The sequence below is a fragment of the Staurois parvus genome, unplaced genomic scaffold (assembly GCF_062004578.1).
Source record: "Staurois parvus isolate SC_StPar_1 unplaced genomic scaffold, SC_StPar_1.0 ptg000668l, whole genome shotgun sequence".
Lineage (NCBI taxonomy): Eukaryota > Metazoa > Chordata > Amphibia > Anura > Ranidae > Staurois > Staurois parvus.
Window position 1 is genome coordinate 2048999 of NW_028318464.1, and position 27110 is coordinate 2076108.

General features: G+C 42.1%; 2 protein-coding genes across 3 annotated transcripts in view; one reads left to right on the forward strand and one right to left on the reverse strand.

Moving 5' to 3' along the window:
* CETN2 (centrin 2) lies at positions 1–23090 on the reverse strand. Its single transcript, XM_089651922.1, has 5 exons — positions 23016–23090; positions 9381–9539; positions 6338–6466; positions 4361–4498; positions 1–2351 (listed from the first exon to the last, which is right to left on the reverse strand). Exons 1-5 carry the CDS (start codon positions 23016–23018, stop codon positions 2262–2264), a joined length of 519 nt encoding a protein of 172 aa, XP_089508048.1. The 5' UTR covers positions 23019–23090; the 3' UTR covers positions 1–2261.
* A 219-nt stretch (positions 23091–23309) lies between these two features.
* The window catches only part of NSDHL (NAD(P) dependent 3-beta-hydroxysteroid dehydrogenase NSDHL), a 46388-nt gene continuing 42587 nt past the window's right edge, over positions 23310–27110 (forward strand). Inside the window, exons 1-2 of one of the 2 annotated variants that reach the window (XM_089651925.1) lie at positions 23310–23430; positions 25936–25983. In XM_089651925.1, the coding sequence (XP_089508051.1) occupies positions 25963–25983 (21 nt within the window). In that variant the 5' untranslated portion in view covers positions 23310–23430; positions 25936–25962. Of the gene's footprint in view, positions 23504–25935; positions 25984–27110 lie in introns of both variants that reach the window. The other variant, XM_089651923.1, reaches the window with a different exon arrangement.

Below are 27110 nucleotides of genomic sequence, written 5' to 3' on the forward strand. Positions count from 1 at the left end.
TAAAAGACAGATGAAACATTTATATAACACCAGATAAATATCTGTACAGGTATCTTCTGAATAACATAAATATAAATATTTAAAAACATATCTGCAGCACAGAGTTCTGCAACTCTCCACAGATTTGCTTCCTTATGGCAGTGTCAAAAAAAAATCACATTATTTCTACAAAATAATACAGTTAAAAAGGTAACACACACACACATCCATACATTTTTGGTCAATGCAAACGTCCAACTTTTTTAAAATGCATCCGTGAAAACATCACCACTTAAAACAATTACTGTACATTACATATATACTATAAGAGCAGATGTGACAATTCTGAAACACAGCCAAAGGCAGTTAAGTATAGTTGTCCTGTTTGAGAAAGGAAGATAAATGGTTCTCATCAGTTACAGGTTTATCATAAGGAGCAGCAGGAAATGGTCAGAAACAATAGATTTCATTTAAGATCATCATAAGTAAGGAAGTGCTCTGCAATCATGTGCAATTTGTTTTTCAGTCCGTTCATTTAAATAGGCTGAAATCACACTGGATTGCATCAAAAGTAGAGAATGCACACTTTTAAAAATGCACTAAAACTGGATTGTATGGCACTTCAATACTATATGATCTGGTGCATGCAAACACACTACATTTGTAATCTGCATTTGGGATGTCGTAAGGAATCTAATGACACCTGCAGCAGATCGCACACCCAGTGTGCTTGTACCATGGATCTTCCAAACTGTCTTGGTGTGAACTGGCCTTAATGAGCAAAAGAAGGAAAACCATCTTGGCTGCCTGTTAGGCTTTTTAGACATAGCCAGGGAGTTGAGGATACTACTGTCTGTACAGAGAAGTGAGAAGCCGACTTGGGACAACTAAAAGTGGAAAGCTTTTTCAAATTTTGTTTGCCTTGAATTGAAAACTATAGGTTCCCCTCAAAGTAACTTGTTTGTATGACAGCCGTGCCCATCCATCCGTAAAATGCACCATGCCTGCACACCCACACCTCCTTGCTCACCCACACAGCCTTGTGTAAAATCCAGATAATCCTGCTCAGAATTTATACAAATCTAAGGAACCACCCTTATCTAACAACAATCAGGCTTGGTAATTGGTTGCTCAGGTAGCTAGCACTGCATTGTTAGAGGAACGGAAGGGAGTCACAATTCTGGCATTGTAGGAGGAATGAAGGGAGTCACAATTCTGCCATACTTGGAAGTACCAAGTATTCAACCGGGTTGCAGCAGGTGAACAAAATTTGGAGGGAGTGCAGGGGCAGTAAGTATCAGAAACAAAAGAGGGCTACTTTCCCTTATAGCCCTATCTACACCTATTTGTGGGGCCATTCTGAGTCAGTAAAACCCTGGGCCTTCCTACATCTTTCCATTGGCCAGTGAGGCAGCCCATTTTAATAATGGGCCAATATAAGTGCATGGGGCCAGCAGGAAGCAGGAAAACTCTGACATTACCTGGAAGTGTCAGAGTTTTGTCTATTCAGAAAAGACATTTGGGTGTAGACTAGGCAATGAAAAGCAACTGCAGGCACTTTATATTTCTGCAACACAGTTATCAAATACAAATGTTTACATATCTACAGGATATGTATGAGAATTCAGATTGGGTTGACTAAAGCTGGCCATACACTAGAAGACTTTTGAACGAACCTTCACACAAACATTCGTACGAAAATTCTCAACACGTTTGTTGACATGATGAATGTTGTTCAAAAGTTCTTCAACATTTTGTTTGATTTTAACATTCAATTTTCTCATCACAGCGGTCGAAAACAAATGTCCCTTTGACCACAGCGGAGATCAGAAAACTGAACAAACGTTACACTAGAAGAATTTTGTTTGAAATTGTTTGCGTTTATGGACAGCATAATGAATGATGCTCTATAATTGGCTGCCAGGATTAGTTCTACTCTCTGAACATTGATATTGAAAACAGCAATATATTCTCTATTTGGTTGAACTGTTCAAGGAAAGCACTTTTAGGCAAAGATTATTAAGCTTTAGTTAACTGGCCACAATCACCAATACCATGGATACATCTTATATAATTTTATGGTATACATTGGGACATGGCAGACTGTTTCAATTGGCACATTGTGTGGTGCTAAGATGGCAGCTGTGCTATATGACGGACTGTCAAAGTAGTAGAGGTTGGTAGAAGGACACAGTTGTGCTTTCAGATCTCAGTTCCTGTATATTGAAGACATGTTTATCACTGAGGCAGGAGGGTGGTGGAACCACATCTTGTAGGACAGCTCAGTACAGACTAGTCTTCTTCATTATTCTGAGGAACTCTTGTTCATTCACTTCCCCATCTCCATCTCGGTCAGCTTCATCAATCATCTCCTACAGAAAAAAAAAAAAAAAGGAGTAATTAAACAGATAGAGCTGGCAACATAGTACTGGGAACACTGTTGGGCAGGTCATCATAAAACAGTTCCAAGAGGACCTTCCCCAGTCACAAAACAGTGATATGGGAGCATTTCTAACATTACTGTCATTACAGACTTCTACACATTTAAAAAAAAAAACAAGCTGGACCAATATAAAATAAAATTCATACTTAAACTTCAGTTTTAACCACTTGCCATCCAGAGGATTTACCCCCCTTCCTGACCAGGCCATTTTTTGCGATATGGAGCTACATTACTTTGACAATTGCATGGTCATGCAACACTGCACTCAAATGAAATTTACGTACTTTTTTCCCCACATATAGATCTTTCGCTGGAATTTGATTGCTTGTGTGGTTTTTATTTTTCGCGCTATAAACAAAAAAACACCGACAATTTTGAGAAAAAAAAAATTTTTTTACTTTTTGCTATTAAACATGTCCAGTAAAAATTTTGTTTAAAAAAATCAAATTTCGTCATATATTTAGGCCAAAATGTATTCTTCTACATGTCAATACATGTAAAGTAATTGGTTTTGCATGATTATAGCGTTTACAAATGGTGGTATAGATACTGGAATCTTATTTTTTTTTACTAGTAAATGGCGGCTATCAGTGACTTATAGCGGGACTTCAGCGAGCATTCTGACACTGGGGGGAACTGACTTGGTGTCACTGACATCCCCAGTGACACCAATACAATGATCAGTGCTAATAATAAGCACTGACACTGTACTAATGGCACTGTGCAGGAAGGGGTTAACATATGGGGCAATCAAAGGGTTAACTGCGTGCTGTTTCACTGTGTGCTTTACACTGTAAGCACACTGCTTTGTATGGCTGTGCTATGCAGAACCATAAAAACAGTGTGCAGGAGCTGACAGGGGAGACATCTGTTGTGGACTTTGAAACAAGCTCTCTATAGCTGTAAGCATTGTGGGAAACTTCACATTCAAAGTGATATTACTGTATTATTTTGAAAGCTTAAATATTTTAATGATCATAGTCTGGGTACAGGTTCACTTAAAAGGACCTGAAACAACTTTGATATCAGTATTCTGTAAACCCCACGGGCATCAGGACACACGGTGGGCCAGCAAGAGGAGATTTTGACACTTTCATTTAATACATATTTAGTGAGAGGGAGCATTCTGAGAGGAGGAAGCCAGAGTGAGTAGAGGGTAACCTCATCACTTTGCCATTATCCCTTCTTTGTCCAACGAGCAGGCTAGGCATGCATCCCAATATTGGAATGCAGGATTGACTGCATATATTTCAAATGTGCATTTAGCAGTGTGGATTTCAGTTTTAAACACCAGAATGTAATCCATCTGTCAGTTAAAAATATAATGCATTACATTCTTTCTTCTACTAACTTTAACCACTGTGGGCAGCACAGTGGCCAAATGGTTACCACTTCTGCCTGGCAGTACTAGGGTCACTGGTTTAAATCCCAGCCATGGCACCACCCGTCTGGAGTTTGCATGTTCTCCCTGTGCCTGCATGGGTTTCCTCCGGGTACTCCGGTTTCCTCCCACACTCCAAAGACATGCTGGTAGGTTAATTGGTTCTGGTCTAAACTAGCCCTAGTATGTGTATGTATACATGTGAGTTAGGGACCTTAGATTTTACACTCCTTGTGGTGGGTTAGGGACTGAAGTGAAAGTGAGATAGATAGATTACACGTGAAGCACTGTGTAATTTGACGGTGCTATATAAGTACCTGTAATAAATAAAATAACTTGGCTAATGACTGCTTAATACACCAAAATAATAATAAGATGATAGTCTTCAGTGTTTGTGCATCCACCAATCTTCAAACTCTGAAAACTGCTGCCCTCTGCTGTGTGGACTCAGTTACTAACACTGTTTCAAAATATTTGAGTCAAAAGCAGAAAAATAGAGATAGAATCAAGCTATTAAAAGAAAAAATATAGTTCCGAATAATAATCAAACAACAAACCTGCAGCTCTTCATCGGTCAGATTTTCCCCAAGCTCCTTTGCAACTCTTTTAAGATTTTTAAAAGAGATCTTTCCAGTTTCATCATCATCAAACAACCGAAAAGCTTTCATGATCTCTTCTTTTGAATCTTTTTCGGCCTGGAAAAAAGGGGATTTTTAAATTGATGGTAATTAATGATTCTGCTATAAACAAAGTTATCTCAACATGTATTAGTTCAACCTATAAACTTACAGTACCTTACAATTAGTCGATTTTAGCCATGGTAATTGATTAACAAAAAAAAAACAAATGATAGTCAATCTAAAATGAAAAAATGCTTTCGTATTATTGTTTTAACTGTAAGAACAGGAGCAATTAAAACCCAACTCCAGGCTTTGTCCAAAGTCAGCCAAACACTTACTTTTCAAAAGTCCTCAGGCTGGTAACCTAACACATAATGATGAAGAGAGCAACACAATTGTGACATGATGATGCCCACCAACCTCTGCCACTAGAATAAATATTCAAAACTGCATCCCTGAAATGCACATAAAAATACTCACCTCTCCTACTGCCTGCACCCATCAGTCTATGCAGCAGTAAAGAGTAACTGTCAGCTGAAGATCTTGCAGAATCCGAAACTCCTGGAAGTGACGGCAGTGGTTTATTCCACTGGCCTTCACATCACTACTGTGTCCTGTAGTGACATAGGGGTCAGTGGGAGAAACCATAGCACTGGTCAGTGGGCCAGGATCCTACTTTCCCAGAAATTCCTGCAGGATCGTCAGCCAGCAGTTTCACTTCACTGCTGCAGAGCACCAGGAGAGGCAAGAATTCCATGTCTTCATTGCAGGGAGCAGTATAAATATATTTTATTATTTATTTTATTTATGAGACGGTCATTTAAAGTGACTACAAGCTAAAACCTTTTGTTTTCTTTACTTTTGTATAGAGTGAGGAGGGATTAGAATGCCTTTCAGGTTCATGGCTGTCTGTGTCCCCATAAGGGAGATTCACCTATTTCTTATGTCTACCATTATCAAGGAAAGGGAAAGTGAAAGAAAATCCCAAATTTAGGGTTGTCCCCAGAATAGTAATATAGGGGAAACCTTCCAACAGGAACCATACTTCTGGTGATTCTGGTGACTATCAGGGATCTCACTTCCTTTTTTGGCTACAATACAGAAAGTGAAGGGAAATCTCCCCAATAGGGCACATAAAGCAAAATGACAGGGTTATCACCCTCACTTACTGTATCCAAAATGGAAAAAAAAACTTTGAGTTACTGATTAAAACAAATCTCCAAATAAGGACTTCTCACTAATCAATAATTTGTTTTGTGTCTCAGAGTCAGCATAACAACCAAGCAACTATCATTATCTCTGTAACCCTAAACTGGTAACCTGTAAACTTTTTTAAAGTGCTGCCTATGGAGATTTTTAAGTATCGTAGTCCGGCACCATTCCACAAGTGTGCATATTGTTTACCAAAAATTGGGTTATATATTGTGGATTTTTTCATTAAAAATCATAAAAGTTTATTTTTTCCAAACAAATTGTGTTTCAAATGCAAATACCATGTGACGTAAGGAATGGCAGCCATTTTAATATCTAGGGTCTCTGCTAAAAAATATATATAATGTTCTAGGGGTTCTAAATCATTTTCTAGCAAAATAAAATATGATTTTCACATGTAGGAGAGAAATTCCAGAATTAGCCTGTGTGGGAAGCAATTAAAAACCTGCACTACAAACGGAGTCCAGTACACCTGAACCTTAGACAAATGAAAGCCAAGAAGCAACTGTGCGCTGTGGATAAGGAAGAGCCTTTAGAGGAGATTTACTAAAACTGGTGCAGCTGTTCATGGTAACCAATCAGCTTCTATCTTCAGCTTCTAAAAGCTTTTACAATAGAACCTGGAAGCTGCACCAGATTCTGTGTGCTCCAGTGTTCTGGAAATATTTTCTCTTTCTCTTGAAGTCATTATGTAGAACTCACCATCTTCTGGGTCATCGAAGACAGGAAATCACTGAAGCTGATTTTGCCCGTCCCCTCCTTATCAATATCTGAAATCATCTTCTTAATTTCCTCCTTCTTGGGCTCAAATCCAAGGGCTCGCATGGCAACCTGCAGTTATTGGAATATGTTAGCATTCAAGGGAAAAACTGACCTCCTGTGACAAAAATCATTCATGCAAATGCTCAACCTTTAAAGCTCCAGTTCCATCAGTGAAATTTGTCCAGAGCTTCAATACAATGCATGCAAACTACTATATACTTTTCATCACTGCCAATATATCACCTACACATGCCACACTATGATGTGGTGTACTTCTATTTTTGCCTGTTCCAGACTGACAGCTGAGCAATGAAGCTTACTGCATCTTAAAGGCATGTTGATAGTCAGGACTGTATTTTATTTACAGTACCATAGAATGATCAGCATGGCCCCGCTTACCATCCTGAAATGTGAATTAACCCTCTTATTTTTGGGATATGTGATAGAATTATATATGTGAATACTTTCTGTTCTAAGAGGGCTCTACCATGTTACGCTTTTTTTATTTTTAAGGGAGGATAGTATGACACCTTCAGCTTGTAAAAAATATAAAAGTAACCCCAAAAGTAATTACACCAGCATATTTTTATTAAAGTCATAGTAAAGCTTTAACATTTTTTAACATTAAAGTAGCAACCATGTCATATTTACCTGCTCTGTGCAATGGTTTTACACAGAGCAGCCCGTTCCTGATCTTCTGGGGTCCCCCGTCGGCGATCCTGGCTCTTTGCCACCATAGGAAGCCACTTTCCATGGGGCACTTCAGCGTGCTCAATGGTGAGCTGCGCAGTTTATGCCTATTCAGACACACAGCCCCCCTCATCCCAACACCCCACTCTCTGCTCACAGGTTTTGACGATAGCCACAGGAGCCAATGGCTACGTCTGCTCTCAGTCAAGCCTGTGAGAGCGGGGAGAGGGGAGAAGAGCTGCTGTTCTTGGGCACAGTGCTGGATGAAGATTGGGCCCAAGTGAGTATTTAGGGGAGGATCTACTTATATAGAGAATGCATTAAGACAGCGGTCTCCAATCTGTGGGCCGGATGCAGCCATTTGCTTGCCTTTATCTGGCCCTTGAGGCATTATTTCTATTTCCGACTAATACGGGGCACTGTTGCTCATGTTGACATCAGAAATGGGCATAATTCCTTCCACTTACGCCAACAATAGGATTGCTATTCCTCCTATTGTTACAAACAATGGGGCACTATTCCTCTCACTGATACAAACATTGGGGTACTCTTCCTTACACTGATGCAACAATGGGGTGCTCTTCCACCAACTGATAACAACCATGGGGGCACACTTCCTCCTACTGATACTAACCATGGGAGCACTTTTCCTCCCACTGACACCATCAAAGGGGCATTCTTCTGCCCCCTATTACCAATGATGGGGCACGCTTTCTCCTGCAGACACCAACCATGGGGCACTATCCCTCCCAATGATACCAACTATGGGGCACTTTTCCTCCTACTCCACCAATTATGAGGCATTGTTCCTTCCACTGACTCCAAAAATGGGGGGTATTCCTCTGACTAATACCAGTGATGGGGCATTTTCTACTCCCACTGGGAACATTCCAGCCCCCCTAAGGTCAGAAAAACAGTAAACTGGCCCTTTGTATAGGAAGAATGGAGACCCCTGCAATAAGGTAAAAAACCTTTTACCTTTACAGGCACTTTAATTTGAAGAAAGCTAGTATCCTGATGACAGAACCTGTTAATCTTGGAATATCATGAACACTAAAAGCTAGTTAAAGATCTCACTATCACCAAAACTCATTTTTGCCATTGGTGTATTGCTATGCTGCTTGACATACTTGTTGCTCAAATGCTTCTCTATATATACCCTTGTTCATAATGCTGACATTGTGCAGCACAGACAATGCTGTTACAGAAATTAATAATTATAATCACCTCATGAAACAATGACAAATAAAAGCAGCACAAAAAAAATGTGAAACACAATAGAAAAGTGGGAATAGGATACAAAATATAACACTTCAAAAAATTATACACAAATATTTAAATCATTTGACATAACTCCACCAAAGTCATTATTCAACCAATTATCATTGTGTTGTTCACGTGGTGATCTCAGTGGATCAATAAAGTGCACTCAGATATCACCACGTGCTCCAGAGGAAAACCTCCCCCAATTCAGTGGCACTCACCAGATATCGTGGCCCATCCAAACCTGATAGGCAATAGCGCTTGTGGTGAGTGTCAGCGTAGTACAGATCATCAATCAAAAAGCCCTTCATCAATTAGAGACTGATATGATGGTGGGGCATCCTCCAAACTATTACATTCCATAATCAGGGAAAGATGTGAAAGTAAAGTCATAGCGTGAATCAATTAAAAACCATTTATTGGATAGAAAGTACTGCACTCTCATAAAATAAATGAAAGCATGCCAAAATATCCACAATAACCGTTAAGGGTATCTGCATATCACATGGAGCGAGCATCTCACCCGATCCTCCTCGCTGCTCGCGAGCAATACGCCACTTCCGGCGGGGATGTACTCATCCCAGAGTACATCGTACGGCCCGACCCTGACACATGTTGCGCCACCTAATTTTATCAAAGGGTTTGATGGACTTATGTCAATGATTTAAATATTCATGTATATTTTTTTAAGTGTTATATTTTGTATCATATTCCCACTTTGCTATGTGTTTCACATTTTTTTTGCGCTGCTTTTATTTGTCATTGTTTCATGAGGTGATTATTGGATTATTCACTATTAGGGCAGCTGCATGTTTACACATTTTATGTACTCATTTATTTATTTAGGTGAGTGATATATTGTGCACTTTTTCAGGTCTTACTGTATGTATTTTCACACCACACTTTTGCGAATAATATAATTATTCAAAATCAATATATAAACCGTATAATTAACTGTAATGGTAATGAAGAAAAGTGAGAAAAAACTGCTAATTTTTTGTATTTAACTCATTTTTTTTTGAACCGTCACCTTTAGTTCCTTAACATCGATCGTTCCTGTGCCATCAGTATCGAACAGATCAAAAGCCTCTCGAATCTCTTGCTTCTGCTCCTCAGTCATTTCCGGCTTTGGGACAGTCTTTTTCCTCTGAGTTGTCACTCCTAGTGATGGTTTCTTGTAGTTGGATGCCTGTATGTCGGTAAAATAAGTACACATAACCAGAAATCTAGGTAGATTACGTTTTACACTTGTATGTTAATTTTTGCTTTTATATTAAATATGGAGATCAAATATGTTCTGTCCCTAGGTGTAATGTCACTTATTATGTCATGATCCAGTGAGCTTGCTACTCATTTCAAAGGTAGGTTTACTGAAATAGAAACAAGCAAGCAGAATATTACATAGGAAATGGAAGCGTGGTGCAGGGCTGCTTAATACCATAGAGGTTCGACTAACTCCAGCACACGGCACAAGGTTTGCAAATAGGACTTTGGTTTTCTACTTATGACTACACCCAACAATCACTTCTTAACCTCTTGCCTCCATGTAATGCATATGTGTGGTTGCAAAGAGGATGGGCTTTACAGCCCATATGCCACACATATCCATGGGCAGCAGTGCATTCTGTACAAAGAACGAGCTCCCAGCTCAGAGACAGCTTTTGGTCTGTACTAATGATCAGGAGATAGCAGGATCGGCTCAGGATCATATGACTATTGTGACAACCAATCACAGTGGTCACAGGATTAGCCGATCACTCCCCCTTCGCAGCTGTACAGACCCTATTAAAGGGATGCTGGAACTGGGCAGGAAGTGGTTAAAAGTTGTTTTTCGAGAAAAAAAAATGACTTCTATTTAGCCTGTACAGTGCTGTAGTACAGCTCTGATAGCATGCTGTTCACTCTCCGCCCTGTCTATTCAAAAAACGTTTTGGTATTCTTTTCATAGAAGATGAGGGAAGGTGCAGATAAACGGGACAATCTGCCCCCATCCAATCACAGAATGCCTTTTATTCTGTGAAAAGAATACAAGACATTTTTTGAATGGACAAGGTGGAAATCGAGCGACCCACAGTCATCACTGTACTACAACCACAACTGTAAGTTTCAGCACCAGATGTTTGGCACTTACAGTACTGTACAGGCTAAATAAAACTTAGGCCTCATTCACACTGGCATACCTGTGTTTAGCCTTTCTAAATGCAGAAGTAGTAATATTTTATGCCTCCCAAATCATTTGTTCCTATGTTTAGATTTAAAGTGGGTTTAGGTGCGTTTAGTCACAAAAGATTCTGTTTTTTCTGAAGGCAATGAAACTGATCGCACCTAAATACAGGTCAACACACAGTGTGCGTGGCATCACTGTACAACTATTACATGTACTTATACAAGTTTAGAAAAGTACTCTGAATGCATATAAACACATTTGACAGTGCCAGTGTGAATGCGGAATAGTTTAGTTTAATAGTGGAACTGTGCATACACACCACATTTTTTCTCAAGCTTGGACCAGACTGACCCCTGAGCAGTAGATCATCCGAATAGCCCAAAATTGGTATTCCCCAAGTTCTGAGCAGCCCCAGAAATGGAACGAGAATCTTTGTCTAGACTCGAGGAGCCATGGCTAGCCCAAAAGTTAGTGCCACAAACTGAAAATGTTGATTCTCTGTCACAAACTGAAGAAACCTTTGATGAGATGGAAACATTGGCACATGCAGGTATGCATCCTTGATGTCTATGGACGCTAGACCGGACTGACTCCATCTGAAATGAACAAATCTTTAAGAACCGGTTCAGCCCCTTTAAGTCTAAAATAGGCCTTACATCCCCATTCAGCTTCGGAACTATAAATAAATTTGAATAAAATCCCTGGAACCTTTCATCCGCTGGAACCTCCACAATCCCACCCTGGGACAAGAGCCGGTCAAGTGCCTGAAACAAAGAATTCCTACTCAATTAATTCATGGATATATTAGACCTTAAGAAATGGGGATGAGGAATTCCCTGAAATTCCAGTTTGTACCCCTAAGCAACTGTAGCAATGACCCACTTGTCCTGGATCAGCTCCTCTCAGATTTCCGCAAAAAATAAAAGTCTTCTCCCCACCTGCACGAGTAGGGGAGCCCCTTCATAATAAAGCAGACTTAAAATCTGACTTGGTGGGCTTCTGCACCCAGGGTTTCTTTTGGCCCTGGCCCTGAAATTTTCCCTTAGACACAGGGCCCTGCATACGGAGAAATGTTTGCCTACCAGAAGAAGCACCAACCACCGAAGTGCCTGGCCCCTTAAAGGTCGGGTGTCTGGACTTTCTCTTAAAGAGTAAAAGCATACTTTTCCCCCCGAGATCTTTTGGATATACTTGTCTAGGTCATCCCCAAAAAAACGTTCTCCATGAAAGGGAAACCCGGCCAACAATCTTTTGCATGGTAGTTCCGCCGCCCAACTCTTTAACCACAAGATCCTGCACATGTATACCGACAGAAGGGCATCAAACAAAACACAAGGCCTATGGTAAATCTGCCAGATCCACAGCCGTATTCTCCTCCAACATAGATGGTCTTTTAACCACCAGTTTAACACGGTCATTCAGACCCTGACAAATACTGATAGCAGCAACCGGCCAGGGAAAAAGAAGCGTTAGTTTAGGGCCTCCTAAACTAATTTGCATTCCAGTAGGTAAGCTGACCATCTATCTTAGGCAGGCCATACATGATTCATTTATTTTGCATTTCAACCAGCGGGTTGAATGGAAAAAAAAATTAACCACTTTCCTCATCCACACATTCAAGGTGAATGGGGATCATTCCCTCTAAGCTAGTGTTCTGCTGTCTGGGAGCCTTCTCCGCCAACAGAATACAATGATCAGTGTTGCCGGCTATAGCCATCAGCAATTGTTTGGGAAAAATCGAACAGGCTGCCTGTATTGGGGGGGGGGTACAACTGGGGGAATCAATGGTGGAGAAGGATCAGGGAGTTCTGGTAGATCACAAGCATCATAATGGCATGCAATGCCAAGCTGCGATTTCTAAAGCGAGCAAAATCCTCTCTTGTATTAAAAGAGGTAAAGACTCCAAAGAGAGAGATATCATATTACCCCTGTACAAATCATTAGATATACCTCATCTGGAATATGTAGTTCAGTTTTGGGCACCAATTCACAAAAAGAACATTGAAGCACTAGAGAAAGTACAGAGAAGATCAACCAAAAAAAGAATATTGAGGAACTAGAGAAAGTACAGAGAAGATCAACCAAACTGATACAAGGCATGGAGGAGCTCAGCTATGAGGAAAGATTAGAGGAACTGAATTTATTCTCTCTTGAGAAGAGGAGATTAAGGGGGGATATGATCAACATGTATAAATACATCAGTGGTTCATATAGTGAACTCGGTGTAGAGTTATTCACCCTGAGGTCATCACAGAGGACAAGGGGGCACTCTTTACGTCTGAAGGAAAAGAAATGTAATCTCCAAACGGCAAGGTTTCTTCACAGTGAGAGCTGTGAAAATGTGGAATAGACTCACTCAACAGTTGGTTCTGGCCAGCTCCATAGATTGCTTTAAAAAGGGCCTAGATTCTTTCTTAGCTACACAGAATATAACTGGATACTAACATTTATAGGTAAAGATGATCCAGGGAATATCCGATTGCCTCTCGGGGGATCAGGAAGGAATTTTTTTCCCTGCAAAAGCAATTTGGATCATGCTTTGCTGGTTATTTTTTTGCCTTCCCCTGGATCAACTGTGGGTATAGGATTATAACTTTTTTTTTTTTTTTTTAATGGTTGAACTGGATGGACTTTTGTCTTTTTCAGCCAGACTATGTAATTATGTAAACAGGTCAACTGATAGGTCCCTGCTGAAACAGCTGCATGTTGATCCATGTATGGCCAGCTTTAGACGACTAAAATTCAAACACAGGCAGGACTATTGGAAACTCCCTCTGTCCTCCTATACATAACAGAGTGGTGTGGTCTAGTAGTCCTCAGTACAATATAAATGATAACAGTCCAGCACAGGAAGTTATCAACTTCTGCATTTATCAAACAGAAGTTTATTAATAGGGATTACAAATATTTAATACTAGGCCTTGTCTGACCCTTCATTTACATGTACAAATCAGCCTCTTTTGCTAGAAAATTACTTAGAACCCCCAAATATTATATATTTTTAAGCAGAAGCCCTAGAGAATAAAATGGTGGTTTTTACAATTTTTTATGTTATGTGGTATATGCGCAGTAGTTTTTTTAACTGACCTGGAAACCTTGGGCTAACTATATGCATGTCTCCCTTGAAACTTGATACACCATCCTGTGGATCAGGATGAGTGTCTCCTCTGGTCTTTGTCTGGACCTGTTTTTTTTTGTCTCTTTTCCATTCCCTTTTATCTTTTGTCCCTCTTAGCTTTTAACTTTCCTGGCTCTCACGACCATGGAGGATACGGTGGAAGGATTTTGGTCCGGATCAAACCCCCTACTGAATGTATCTGTTTCTTGACACGCCTTATGGGGCAAGTTAGTTGGATGTTACAATCATGATCACATTTTGCACTCCCGTGGTATTGGATAATATCTTTTGTTCAGTTGGAATTTGCAGATTGGGCAATGTATCCTCATACAACCTCTTTTTACCTTTTTTGTATTTGTCACGTACCTTGGGTGACGGCCAAAGTTGAAGAGAGGGATTCCCTTGTGGCTCTGTTCCAAGCACCCCTGAATGTGGTGACAGAGGTACAAGGCTCAAAGAAGCACAGGTGCCGATAGCTTGATAGCAGGTGATTGTCACAGTCAGGGATGTAGTCAAGATGAGCCAGGGTCATACACCATGAGACAGAAGCGTGCTCAGGAAGCAGGCCGGGGTCAGTACTATATTAGCAAGCAGAGCGAGGTCTTGTAGCAAGCGGATGTCAGCACTAGGAGATCAGGCAGGGAAAAGTAAGAGGTAAGCCAAGGTCAGCACCAAGAGATCAGGCAGAGAGTAGTCTAAGGCAGGCCGATGTCAGAATCTGAAATCCACAGAGCAAGGTCAGGAGCAAGCCGGGTCAGCAACGAAAGATCAGTCAGTACAAGCAGGAACACGGGTTACAGGAAGCTGAAGAACATCCAGCGATTAGTACACAGCAGAGTCTCCTTTAAATAGGCAGCTTGGCGCCAATGCGCGATCGCCTACGTGTCAGTGCACGCTGGCTATTAGCCTGGGCTTGTCTATGTGCTGGTACTGGTGAAAGAGCATTAGCTCTATTGGAATTAGCATTACCTGCATGGGAATTAGCATTAGCTGAAGAAGAATTAACATGAGCTGCAGAAGAATTAGCATTAGCTGCACTAGTTTCCTGACAGTGCCCCCCCCCCCAATGGGCAGCCTCCGTTTGCCCATTCTGGCCATCTTTTCTGGGAAGCTGTTGGCAAAGTCCTAGAGTAATTCAGGGGCATGAATATTTTCTTTTGACTCCCAGAAATTCTCTTCAGGGGGGTAACCTTTCCATTTTATGATATACAGAGTTTGACCTCCTCACCTTCTACAGTTCAGGATGTATTCAACTTCAAACTCCAATTCACCACCTACAGTTACAGGTGGAGGTGGCGGCACACTTCTCCCAGGAAAGGGATCAAGCACGGCTGGCTTCAGTAGCGAGACATGAAACACTGGGTAGATCTTGTAAGTACTGGGTAATGCCAACTCGTAGGCCACAGGATTGATTTTCCTTTCTACCTCAAAGGGCCCAATATATCTTGGACCCAACTTCCGTGAAGGGCATGCAAGCTTCAGGTTAGTTGTGGATAGCCAGACTTTGTCTTTTTCTTTTAGAACCAACTCCCCTCTCTGCTTTTTGTCATAGTATCTTTAGCTGTCTTCTTGACCTTTCGGCATGACTTCTTGGAGTAGCTGAGAGTTAGATTGAAGAAAAGCTAGCTTATCTTGGACGGCGGGCAACTCTGTTTCCGGCGTGGTACCTGGTAAGAAGGTTGGGTGGAACCCGTAGTTAGCACAAAACAGAGCCTAATTTGTGGAAGAATGGACTGCATTGTTTTATGCAAATTCTATAAGGGGCAGCAGAACAGCCCAATCATCCTGTGAAAAGGAAAAGAAACATCTGAGATGCTACTCCAGGGTTTGATTAGTACGCTCTGTCTGGCCATTACTCTGAGGATGGTATGCAGAAGATAAGCAGATCTTGATTTTCAGGACTTTGCAGACGAATTTCCAAAATCTAGAATTGAATTTTACACCTCTGTCAGACACAATGTTCCTTGGTACCCAGTGTATCCGCACTACTTCTTTAATGAAGGCATGTGCCGGTTCTAAAGCTGTAGGAGTCCCAATCATAGGAATAAAGTGGGCCATCTTGGATAAACGGTCTATGACCACAAAGATGGAAGTAAACCCTTCAGAAGGAGGAAGGTCCATGATAAAGTCAATGGAAATAATTTCCCACGGGCGTTTGAGAACAGGCAATGATCTTAGTAGGCCCCATGATTTAGATCGATTGCGCTTGTTGCGAATACACTCCATGTATGGCCTCACATAGTCCTTACAATCCTGGTTACGGTTTGACCACCAGAAGGAACGTTGGATCAATTTGAATATCTTATAGGTTCCAAAGTGTCCTGCCAGTTGGTGGTAGTGGAAAGTGCTGAGTACCTGTGGATGAATTTCCTGTGGAACAAAGATTTTGTTATTGCGCCACCACATACCATCCTGCTTCTGACAAATGGCAGATTGCAGAAGCTTGTTTAATAGAAGATATCAGGTCAGGCTGTATCAACAAAAAGTTCTGGGATGACAAGATGGTGTCTGATGAAGATGATTCAGAGGTATCTGGAAACATGCAAGATAAGGCATTTGCCTTACCATTCTTGGATCCTGGACAATACGTGATGTGGAAATAGAATCTTGAAAAAAAAAGAGCCCACCTGGCTTGTCAAGGCCTCAACCGTTTAGCGGACCTAAGGTACTTGAAGTTTTTGTGGTCCATGAAGATTAACACAGGGTGTGCTGCACCTTCCAGTAGGTATCTCCACTCTTCCAGTGCTGATTTGTTTTCCAGCAATTCCTCTTCACCCACGTCATAATTCCTTTTTGATTGGCTCAACTTTTGAGAGAAGAAGGCCACAAGGTGCAGTATGGCTTTAGGACCTTGTCGTTGTGATAATACGGCCTCTGTAGCAGTTTCTGAGGCGTCAACTTCAAGCACATAAGGCAGAGCTGGATCAGGATTCTGGAGAACTGGAGTTGAAGTAAAGAGGCCCTTTAGTTTGTCAAAGGCGGTTTGAGCCTCCAGGGTCCACTGGTACCGAGTGTTGGCGGGTAAGTTGTGTGATGGGAGCAATGATGTCAGACAAGCTTTTTATAAATTTGAGATAAAAATTAGCAAATCCCACAAATCTCTGAACTCCCTTCTTGTCTTTGGGCGCTGGCCATTCAAGGCTGGAGGACACCTTTTGAATGTCCATAGTGATTCCTTGTGTAGAGATCACCAACCCCAGAAACTGAATAGATTGTCTTTCAAACTCGCATTTTTCTGCTTTTGCATACAGTCCATGCACTTTCAAGACAGTCAAAACTTTGTTTACATGAATGCGATGCATTTCCAGAGAGGGAGAGAAGATCAGGATATCGTCCAGGTGTACAACTAGGAAGAGATCTAGGTACTCACGGAAGATGTCATTTGCAAAATGTTGGAGCATGGCAGGGGCATTACACAAGCCAAAAGGCATCACCTGGTACTCGAAATGCCTAAAGTGAGTTCGAAATGTTGTCTTCCACTCGTCCCCTTCCCTGATGCATACTAAGTTTATAGGTCCCCCGCAAGTCAAGTTTAGAAAATATCTGGGCCGTCCGGAATCTTTGAAAAAGTTCAGGAATTAAGGGGAGCGGTTCTTAACAGCAATCTTATTGAGCTCCCGATAGTCCACACAAGGTCAGAGAGAGTGGTATTTTTTTTCCACAAAGAATATGCCAGCTCTTGCTAGTGATGATAAAGGGAGGATGAAACCTCTATTGAAATTTTCATCGATGTAATGCCAGAGAGCTTCTACTACCAGTTCAGACAGCGGGAATATGCGGCCAATGCGGCAGTCGTAAGACCGATGTGGTGGAAGAGCATCTGCTCTTTTCTTGTCAAAAACATTGAGAAAGTCATGATATACTGGTGGTATGAGCAGGCAAAGATTAGAGTCCAGTTGGCTGCTGAGGCCCAGTGTAGGGTTAACAGGGTTTGTGCTGAGGCAGTTCTGCTGGCAATAGAACGACTGGAAAATTATAGTCCCTGTACCCCAATCCACCAGGGGATTATGAGCTTGTAACCAGGGTATGCCAAGAATTACTGGGAACATGGGAGAATTTAAGATGTCAAAGCCTAAAAGTTCTTGGTGACCCAAACTGCTGGTGGTTAAGATAGGCACAGTCTCTTGGGTAATAGGCCCAAATTTTGGATTTGTTCCATCCGCAAGATGAATATTAAGTTGTCCCTTAGGCACTAGAGAAATTTGCAAATCTTTTGCTAGGGTAATGTCAATAAAGCAGCTACAAGCTCCGGAATAAATGATGGCCTGCAACTTGTTTTCCCTTCCAGCCACCTGTAGAGAGATAGGAAGGACAATGTGAGCTGACTGGATTCCTGAAACCTGAAAGTAGAATGTCTGTGAAGAGACTTACTTGGCCGGACAGGACAGTTGATACGGAAGTGACCAGAGTCTCCACAGTACAGGCATAGGTTGGCCTTGCTTCGCCGTAGTTTTTCCTCTGGTGACAATGCAGGAAGAAGGCCAATCTGCACGGGTTCAACCTCGGAGGTGGTTGCTGGCTGGAGGATTAGTAGACAAGGTGGGTTGGACCTTGGGCATTACCCATGTGGGCCTGAAGGAGTATTTTTCTGACCGTCGTTCCCGAAGCCGACGATCTAATTGGATGGCAAGTTGTACCATGCCCTCCAATGAGTCAGGCATGTCTACCAGAGCAAGTTGATCTTTCAAAGTCTCTGACAAGCCCAAGCGATACTGATATTTTAGAGCAGTATCATTCCAGGCTGTGTCAGCAGCCCATCTGCTGAATTCACTGGTGTAGTCTTCCACTGGCCGCCAGCCCTGTTGAAGTGTATGTAGCGCAGTCTCTACTGTAGCAGTGTATTGTGGATTGTCATAAAGTTGAGCCATGGATTCAAAGAAAGTTTTTACTGAGTTAAAGACAGAATTGCTTTGTTCCAGGAGGTGGTGCGCCTATGTCTGGGCCTCATAGATCAGCAAGGAGATAATGAACCCCAACTTCACTGATTCTAATGAGAAAGTCCGAGGTTGCAAAACAAAGCACAGTTCACATGCATTTTTGAATGCACGGAATTTCCTGCGAGTGCCTGAAAAGCATTCAGGGGTTGGCACCCGAGGTTCTGGTGGTGGTATAACCCCAGCAGGAGTGACAGGTTGAGAGTTTCCAGAAGTAGAGGCTGGCGCAGTTGCACTTGTAGCGGAGCTACGAGTCAAGTTGGTGGCAGCGGCAGACAGGTTCTGTATCCGTCCCTCAAGCTGGAAGCATCCCTCCTGAAGATTTGTCACAGCTTGGGTCAGAGCTGAAATTTGTTGGCACAGAGTCTCCAGAGGGGTAGCACCTCTTTCAGACTCAGACATGGCTGGATGTTTCTGTCATGTACCTTGGTTGAAGGCCAAGCTGATGAGAGGGCTTCCCGTGCGGCTCTGGTCCGATCACCCCTGAATGCAGTGACAGAGGTACAAGGCTCAAAGAAGTACAGGTGCCGATAGCTTGATAGCAGGTGATTGCCACGGTCCAGGATGTAGTCAAGATGAGCCAGGGACATACACTGTGGGACAGAAGCGTGGTCAGGAGGCAGGCCGGGGTCAGTACCAAATTAGCAAGCACAGAGAGGTCCTGTAACAAGCCGATGTCAGCACCAGGAGATCAGGCAGGGAATAGTCAGAGGTAAGCCAAGGTCAGCACCAGGAGATCAGGCAGAGAGTAGTCTAAGGCAAGCCAAGGTCAGAATCCAGAATCCACAGAGCAAGGTCAGGAACAAGCCGGGTCAACAACGGAAGCGAAGTCAATACAAGCAGGAACACGGGGCACAGGAAGCTGAAGAACATTCAGCGATTAGTACACAGCAGAGTCTCCTTTAAAGAGGCAGCTTGGCGCCAATGCGCGATCGCCTACGTGTCAGTGCACGCTGGATATTAGCCTGTTTGTCTATGTGCTGGAACAGGTGGACGAGCATTAGGTGCACGGGAATAGCATTAGCTGAAGAAGAATTAGCATTAGCTGCAGTAGTTTCCAGGCAGTATTGCAACTGCCTATTGTTGTTCCAATGTTGGCCTTTCTAAAACAATAAAAATTATGGAAAGTAAATTGTGCATGCTCGTGGAATGGCGCCAAACTATGGTATTGAAATATCTCCATAGGCGACGCTTCAAAAGCCTTTACAGGTTACCAGCTTAGAGTTACACAGGAGGTCTGGTGTTAGAATTATTCCTCTTGCTCTGACGTTCGCAGAGATAGCTCACATATGTGGTGTAAAAAGCCTTTGCGTGCAAGCATGGGCAGACGGGGGTGCTTTAAGAAAAGTGTTCTTATTTTATTATGCAAACATCCCTTGTGATAAGAATCAGCAGTGACAGGTACTCTTTATGGAGAGATCTGGGGTCTATTAGATGTCTCAGCTGCCCTTAACCGCCTCCCGCCCGCCATATAAGGAAATGATGGGCACAAGGCAGTTCTCTCGTTCTGGGAGGAAGTCATATGATGTCCTCCCGCTCTAACCACGCGTGTCCCCCGGGGGCATGCAGCGTGGCGATTGGTGGTGCGCTGTGTCTCTGGGACACAGCGGATCACCGATCAACGGAAGGAGCTGATAACTTCGACTCAGTCATGTGATCAGCTGTGTCCAATCACAGCTGATCGCATGTAAATAAGGAAATGCCAGTTATCGGCATTTCTCTCCTCACGAGCTGTCACGCCGACAGCTCGTGAGGAGAGGAGAGCCGGTAATCAGCATTACTCAGAGGAGACATGTACACTGATCATCAGGGCACTGATGATCTATGTGCCCTGATGATCAGTGTAGCCCCATCAGTGCCACCTGTCAGTGTCCATCATGCCACCTGCCAGTGCCCATCAATGCCACATATCAGTGCCTACCAGTGCACATCAATGCCACATATCAGTGCCCATCTGAGCTGCCTTTCAGTGCCACCTATCAGTGCCATATATGAGTGCTGCCTTTCAGTGCTACCTACCAGTGCCTCCTCATCAGTGCCCCTCACTGCAGCCTCATTAGCGCACATCAGTGAAGGAGAAAAATCACTTATTTACAAAATTTTATAACAGAAACTAAGAAAATACTTTTTTTTTTCAAAATTTTCAGTTGTTTTTGGTTTGTTTAGCAAAAAATAAAAAACCCAGAGGTGATTAAATACCACCAAAAGAAAGCTCTGTCTCAAAAAAAATTATAAAAATTTCATATGAGTACAATGTTGAAAATTGGCCTGGGCAGGAAGGGGGTATAAGTGCCCTGTAGGCAAGTGGTTAAAAGCATCTGATCACACCAAGATCAGTGTGGTCAAATGCTTTCGCAATTTAAAAATGGCACTACTGACATTCGAACAAAGTACTCATCACTTCTGCTTTCCTATACTGTGGAGATAACCGGGGACATTCCAGTCCTCGGTCACCCTGTGGAAAGCCGCCGGAAATGCCAGCTTCTGTGCTGAGCTCCCCGATGGGACGCCTGTAAAAACAATCCAGTGGCTAATTAGTCGCTAGGGTTGCTTTAACAAAAAAAAAACAGAATAGCCCACTGAAAAAAAACAATACCGGAGTGATGCCTGTAGCTGCAGGTGTCATGTGGTATATCACTTGAAAATGCTGATGTGCAGAGAGCACAGGAAGTTATCAGATTCTGCATTCATCCAATAGAAGTTCATTATTAGGGTTTATATACACTTCAAAGTCCCCTCCTCTGGAAATGGACCCTATCCTCATAAATAATCCCCCCTGCCCTTCTGGTTAATCACTGGAGAAAAGTTTTATTCCTCCTAATCTACAAATCCCAAAGACTTGCTTGACAGTTTGGCACAGGAGCACAAGAAACTGTGACAGTTCTCATTCACAGCATGTCTTCACTGTAGCAGTAAATTTGGTGGCTTTAGTATCGCTATAATTTACACCTAAATAACAGATCCATTTGGTTGTGGTTGATGCCAAGAACACACAGGGACCCTATGGTCCAATCATTTTCCATCTACACTGTGCAGTCCCCACATTCTTTCACCAGTGACACCAATCTCCCTATAGATCAGCCTTTCTCAACCTTTTCAATGCAGAGGAACCCTTGACATAACTTTCCTGTGTCAGGGAACCCCTGCTGAAAATGACTATATACAATTCACGATACATTAGTTTGATAGATGCTCCTTACACTTGTGGTCCTTGGGAAGAATTACCCCCTTACAGATAGCTAAAAAGATCAATGATGTCAGTGGGAACCTCAGCTGAGAGGCAAAAATTGCTCAATGCTCAAGGAACCCCTGACAACCTCTTGAGGAATCCTGGTTGAGAAACCCTGCTATAGATCATTGTGGAATATGCAGTAATCTGTGATTACATGATCTATGGAAATACATTTTGCTGCACCTGGATGTTGAAATTGAAGCTTTAGACCAGGGGTCTCCAAACAATGGCCCTCCAGGCGTTGAGGAACTGCAAGTCCCATGAGGCCTTGCAAGACTCTGACAGCCACATGCAAGACTCGCAGAGGCATGATGGGACTTGTAGTACTTCAACAGCTGGAGGGCCATAGTTTGGAGACCCCTGCTTTAGACCAATCAGAATCCTTCTTTCGTTCTCTATGTGCAGGTTGGCTAGATAAAAGCAAAGCTCCATCCAAAAGGGGAAGTTCTGCTTTAAACTCTCCACGCTGGCCAAACGCAAATGTGCGGCCTAGACGCCGAGCGGTCGCACATTTGAGTTCTATTCGAAAAAACATATGTGCTGAGAGCGCGCGCCCTGCATGCTCCCAGCACACGTCCAGTACTCACGGAATGGTCCTGATCTCTTTTGATTGGGACCTTTCCGGATCATGTGACGGTGTGTCAGATGACCCTAAACCCCGCCTCCTGAAACCCTTAAAGGGCTGGTGCCAAGGGGTTAAGCACTGGTCCCCTGCTCCCGTGAGGAATTGGCACCTTTGGCGAGCGAATACCTGATTTGGACAGGCACTTGCTCCTAGGCGATTGGAAGCAGAACATGTCCTAACTCCCTCCCCATAGTCTTCTGAGACACGTGACAGGTCCCAGAATACTACGGGACCATTCACAGTGCGCAGCGGGCACCCGGATGTGAAGCCGCCAGCTGTAAAGATGCCGGTGCCAGGGAGCAAGGACAGCTACTGAAAGCGGCTGCAGTGAGTACAACATGGGATCGTGGGACAGGTAAGTGGCTGTTTTTTAAAAGTCAGCAGATAGTTTTTGTGGCTGATTACTTCTTTTTTTTTTAAGCTTTGACTGGGGTTTGGTTTCAGGAAAATCCTAATTGATCTAGAAGGGAAGAGTCTGATATTTTCCCTGCAGTCCAAGCTGATCCACATTACTGGCTGAACCATCTCCGATGTGCCCATCGCTGGAGCATGCCATAGACCACACACATCACCGTTACACATCACTCACCATATCGCACAGGCCTGCTATTAATCCCGCGACCCGCCCGCCTCCTCCCACAAGCTGTAGAAGCCGTCCATAGACAGCCAATCACCGTTCAGGAAATCTAGGATGCCATTTCCTATTGGTGAGCTATCAGCGTCCCAGCCAATAAATAAAAACAAAACAAAAAAAACTTTTATTCTTTATTTGAACGAGGCTTGAAACTCATCAACGCTTCCTGCATAGAGAGGACGCAAAAAAGTGACGTTACCCGGGTTGCCAAGGACACCGCCGCCGGGATTGGCTATTGGTTGGAGACTTGAAAGCTCCTCCAATAGGGGTTGAGTGCCTGCTCTCTGCTGATTCTCAGCCCATGGCTGGGGATGTTATTATAGGAGTGTGGGTAATTGTTCGCTGTCTGCTGGGGGTCGGTGCCGGACAGGTGAGGAGACGCGACAACTACACGCCGCTTATCCGGACACTTCATGTGTCTCATTATAGCTCGAGCCTTTTAGGTGAGCCACCTAAAAGCCAATCAGAATAAAGCTTCAATTTCCATCTGTCATTTTCAGGTGAAGGGTTGCATCCGATTGGTTGCTAGGGGCAATACAGACAGTTTGTATTAATTTCACTTAGTTCTGTAGGGCTGGCATTTCTTCTGTTTTCTTTAATAAGAACACATTGATGTTCACTCCTGGGACGGCGTATCCCACTCTCTCCTGCTTGGTTCCTCCTTTTGCACATTTTTTTTTTTTTCGTTGGAAATGTCTCCCTGGCACTTTCTGCCCCCAGCTTCCTGGAATACTCATGTTAACCCCTTCATGCCTAGGGGTAAAACCAAACTAAACGCCTAAGCAGAATTTTACAACTTTTACCTGTGTTAGTAAAACCGTACATATTATCACAACTACTTTGTACATCCAGGTGAATTACACCTTGGGGTTTTTTTTTTCAGGACAAATTGGGCTTTCATTTGGTGGTAAATAGTAATGGATATCTCCTGATTTTAGTTTTTTTTTATTATCAAAGGAAAACTGGCCCAAAATAGTAAAAAAAAAAAAAAAAAATAGTTTTTTATTTAGCTGTGTTTCTTGTTACTACCATAACCTACCACCAAAGAACAACCCAAAATAAATTCTCCAGCTATTGATGATCACAGTAATACCATATATGTGTATGTTGTTTGTACCCATAGTACAGCCCAGAAACAATAGTGCGCCTTTTTTTTTTTTTTTTTTTTTTTTACCTAAGACACATTGACACTAACTGACACCAATTTTTTTTTTTTTAAATCTTGACCTTTGACCCTGACCTTAACACAAACACTAACCCTGGCACTGAACTAGATCAAACCTTGATCTAGGTATTTTTTCTTTATTTTTTAATATTTATTTATTTTTAACAGAAACATTTTTCCCTCTATGCCAGGAGATAGAGAGATACAACGTACCTCTCCTTCATAGAGAGAGAAAAAAAAACAAGAGGGCCGGGTAGTACAGTGACTGATCAATCAGAGGCTATCACAGCGATCATGTGACCTGGAATCGGGAGTCCCGATCGTTGGAATCGGGAGTCCCGATCGTTGGAATCGGGAGTCCCGATCGTTGGAATCGGGAGTCCCGATCGTTGGAATCGGGAGTCCCGATCGTTGGAATCGGGAGTCCCGATCGTTGGAATCGGGAGTCCCGGGTCCCGATCGTTGGAATCGGGACCCGGGGCTCTCAGTGACACCACGGTCTGTTCTGGGAACGCTCTGAGCTGCACACTCCTAGCACAAAGACAGGTACGCAAATATGCGGCCCCATGGAAAAAAGCCCAGCTCTGTGAGGCTGCATATTTGTGTTACATCGGCATTAAGTGGTTAAGCATCCCTAGAGGTATTGGACCAATCCTGTGCCTGTGTCATGGCGTGTTATCAGGGGATGGCTGCAAAAACCTGAAAATAACAGCCACCCCTGATGACGGAGGAGAGGAAGATGGCGGCTTAGGACCTGCTGTGCAGTGGTGGATTGTAACAGAACATGCTGGATGCACTGGGCGGGGGAGTATGTTTATTAAAGCAGACCTTTGTTTAAAAGCACAAGTACCAGTCATCCTCCTCCCCACCCCCGTTCCTAATACATTTAATGTTTTTATTTTTATTTTTTTACAGGAAGGGGGTACCTTACCAGAAATACTCTTATTTATACTATTGATCTTTATCACCAAGCAAAAGTGAAAGGAAATCCTACATTTTAGAGCTGCCCTCAGAACAAGATGTAAAGGGAAATCTTGCAATGGGGGCACCTATTCCATGAACAACTCTCTTTGACGGGAGAAATTTCCCAAAGTGAAGAGAATTCCCAACTACCTATTGAGTCTCTGGAACAGGAAGTGTAGGGAAATTTTCCCAATAAGGCACAGACAGCAAAAAAAAAAAAAAATTCCAAGGACACCCAAACTCATGTCCTTTTTGTTATCCTTATAGACACAACTATTTAGAACGTCACTTATTGTGTAATTATCTCCAGTGTATGTCGTGTGTTATATTAATGCACTGTAACATTGAGGGTAGTCATATAATGCATGAGAGATTCCTGCTATTCCATTATTGAATGATATTAGGGATCAAATAAAAACAGGAATTTAATAAAAAATAAAAGGAGCTACGGCCTGTACTGCAGCACAACCTGATCATTGGTAATACAGCCTGCATTGTACTGTGTCTTTGTGCCTTACTTGAATGCAAGGAGATGTCATTGACTTCTGTGGCAGAGCTGAAAGTAGGTCATGTGACATTCCCCATAGATTGCAATGGTACCAGTTTGGTCAAAGGTGATACCGTGTCATATTACAGGCTCTGTGATCTCAAATGGATTATATTTTTCTTCTACAGATAATTACAATCTTTCTGTGCACAGTTAAAATGGTTAGAGTGATTCTTATCATTTACATTTTTTTTTCCTAGGTTGAAGCTGTATAAATTGATTCAGAAATGGCAACACGTTTACGACCTGTAAGTATTTTCAAGTATTGTTGGCTTTTCACTTAACCGCTTGCTGCCCGGGCCCATTTTGACACTTCTCATATACATGTTAAAATCTTAATTTTTTTGCTAAAAAATTGCTTAGAACCATCAAACCTTATGTATTTTATGAAATTATCAATCAATTTATCAAATGTAAATTTTCTGGAACAAATACGCTTAAATGCATTTTAGTACACAAACACAATACCCAAGTTTTTAGTAAAATATAAAGGATTATGCTGCGCCGAGTAAATCGATACCAAACAAGTTAAGAATTAAAATTTTGAATGTTTGTGAAATGGCAACAAACTACAGTACCGAATGAACAAACTCTTTTTACTCTAATGCAGCTACATCCTAAACAATAAGTGACTCTCTGATTAATAATACAATTTTCCAATATAATAATAAAAAGCATGCTGTATATCATAAAAAAAGTGTGTGTGTGTGTCTTTAACCCCATCATGCCTAAGGGTAAAACAAAACTTAAAGCCTAAGTAAATATTTACAACTTTGACATGTGTTAGTAAAACCGCACACATCATCACAACTACATTGTACATCCAGGTGGATTATACCTTGTTTTTTTTTCAGGACAAATTGGGTTTTCATTTGGTGGTAAATGATAATGGATGTCTCCTGTGTTGTGTGATATATTTTTTTTTTTTTTTTTTTTTATTATCAAAGGAAAACTGGCCCAAAATAGTAAAAAAAAAATTCACTTTTTTTTTTTTTTTTTTTTGTTATATGTAGCTGTGTGTTTCTTGTTACTACCATAGCCTACCACCAAAGAACAACCCAAAATAAATTTTCCAGCTCTTGATAATCGCAGCGATACCATATGTGTATGTTATTTGTTGTTTGTACCTGTACTACAGCTCAGAAACAATAGTGCGCATTTTGGTTTTCACCTAAAACTAACTGATACTAAAAAAAAAAAAAATCCTGACCTTGACCCAAACACTAACCCTGGCACTGAACTAGATTAAACCTTGATCTAAGTTGGTTTTTTTTGTTTTTTTTTTTATATATATTTTTTGTAATTCTTTTTTTTTTTTTCAGTTTTTTTTTTTTCTCTCTGCAAGGATAGAGAGAGACAGAGAGATAAATGTATC

What these genes read in the sequence shown, in the direction of transcription:
- CETN2 (XM_089651922.1), bottom strand. An exon ending in TCGATGTTAAGGAACTAAAG is followed by an intron (nt 6,467 to 9,380) that starts GTGACGGTTCAA and finishes CAATAACTGCAG; the next exon opens with GTTGCCATGCGAGCCCTTGG. An exon ending in CTTCGATGACCCAGAAGATG is followed by an intron (nt 4,499 to 6,337) that starts GTGAGTTCTACA and finishes CCTTTTTTCCAG; the next exon opens with GCCGAAAAAGATTCAAAAGA.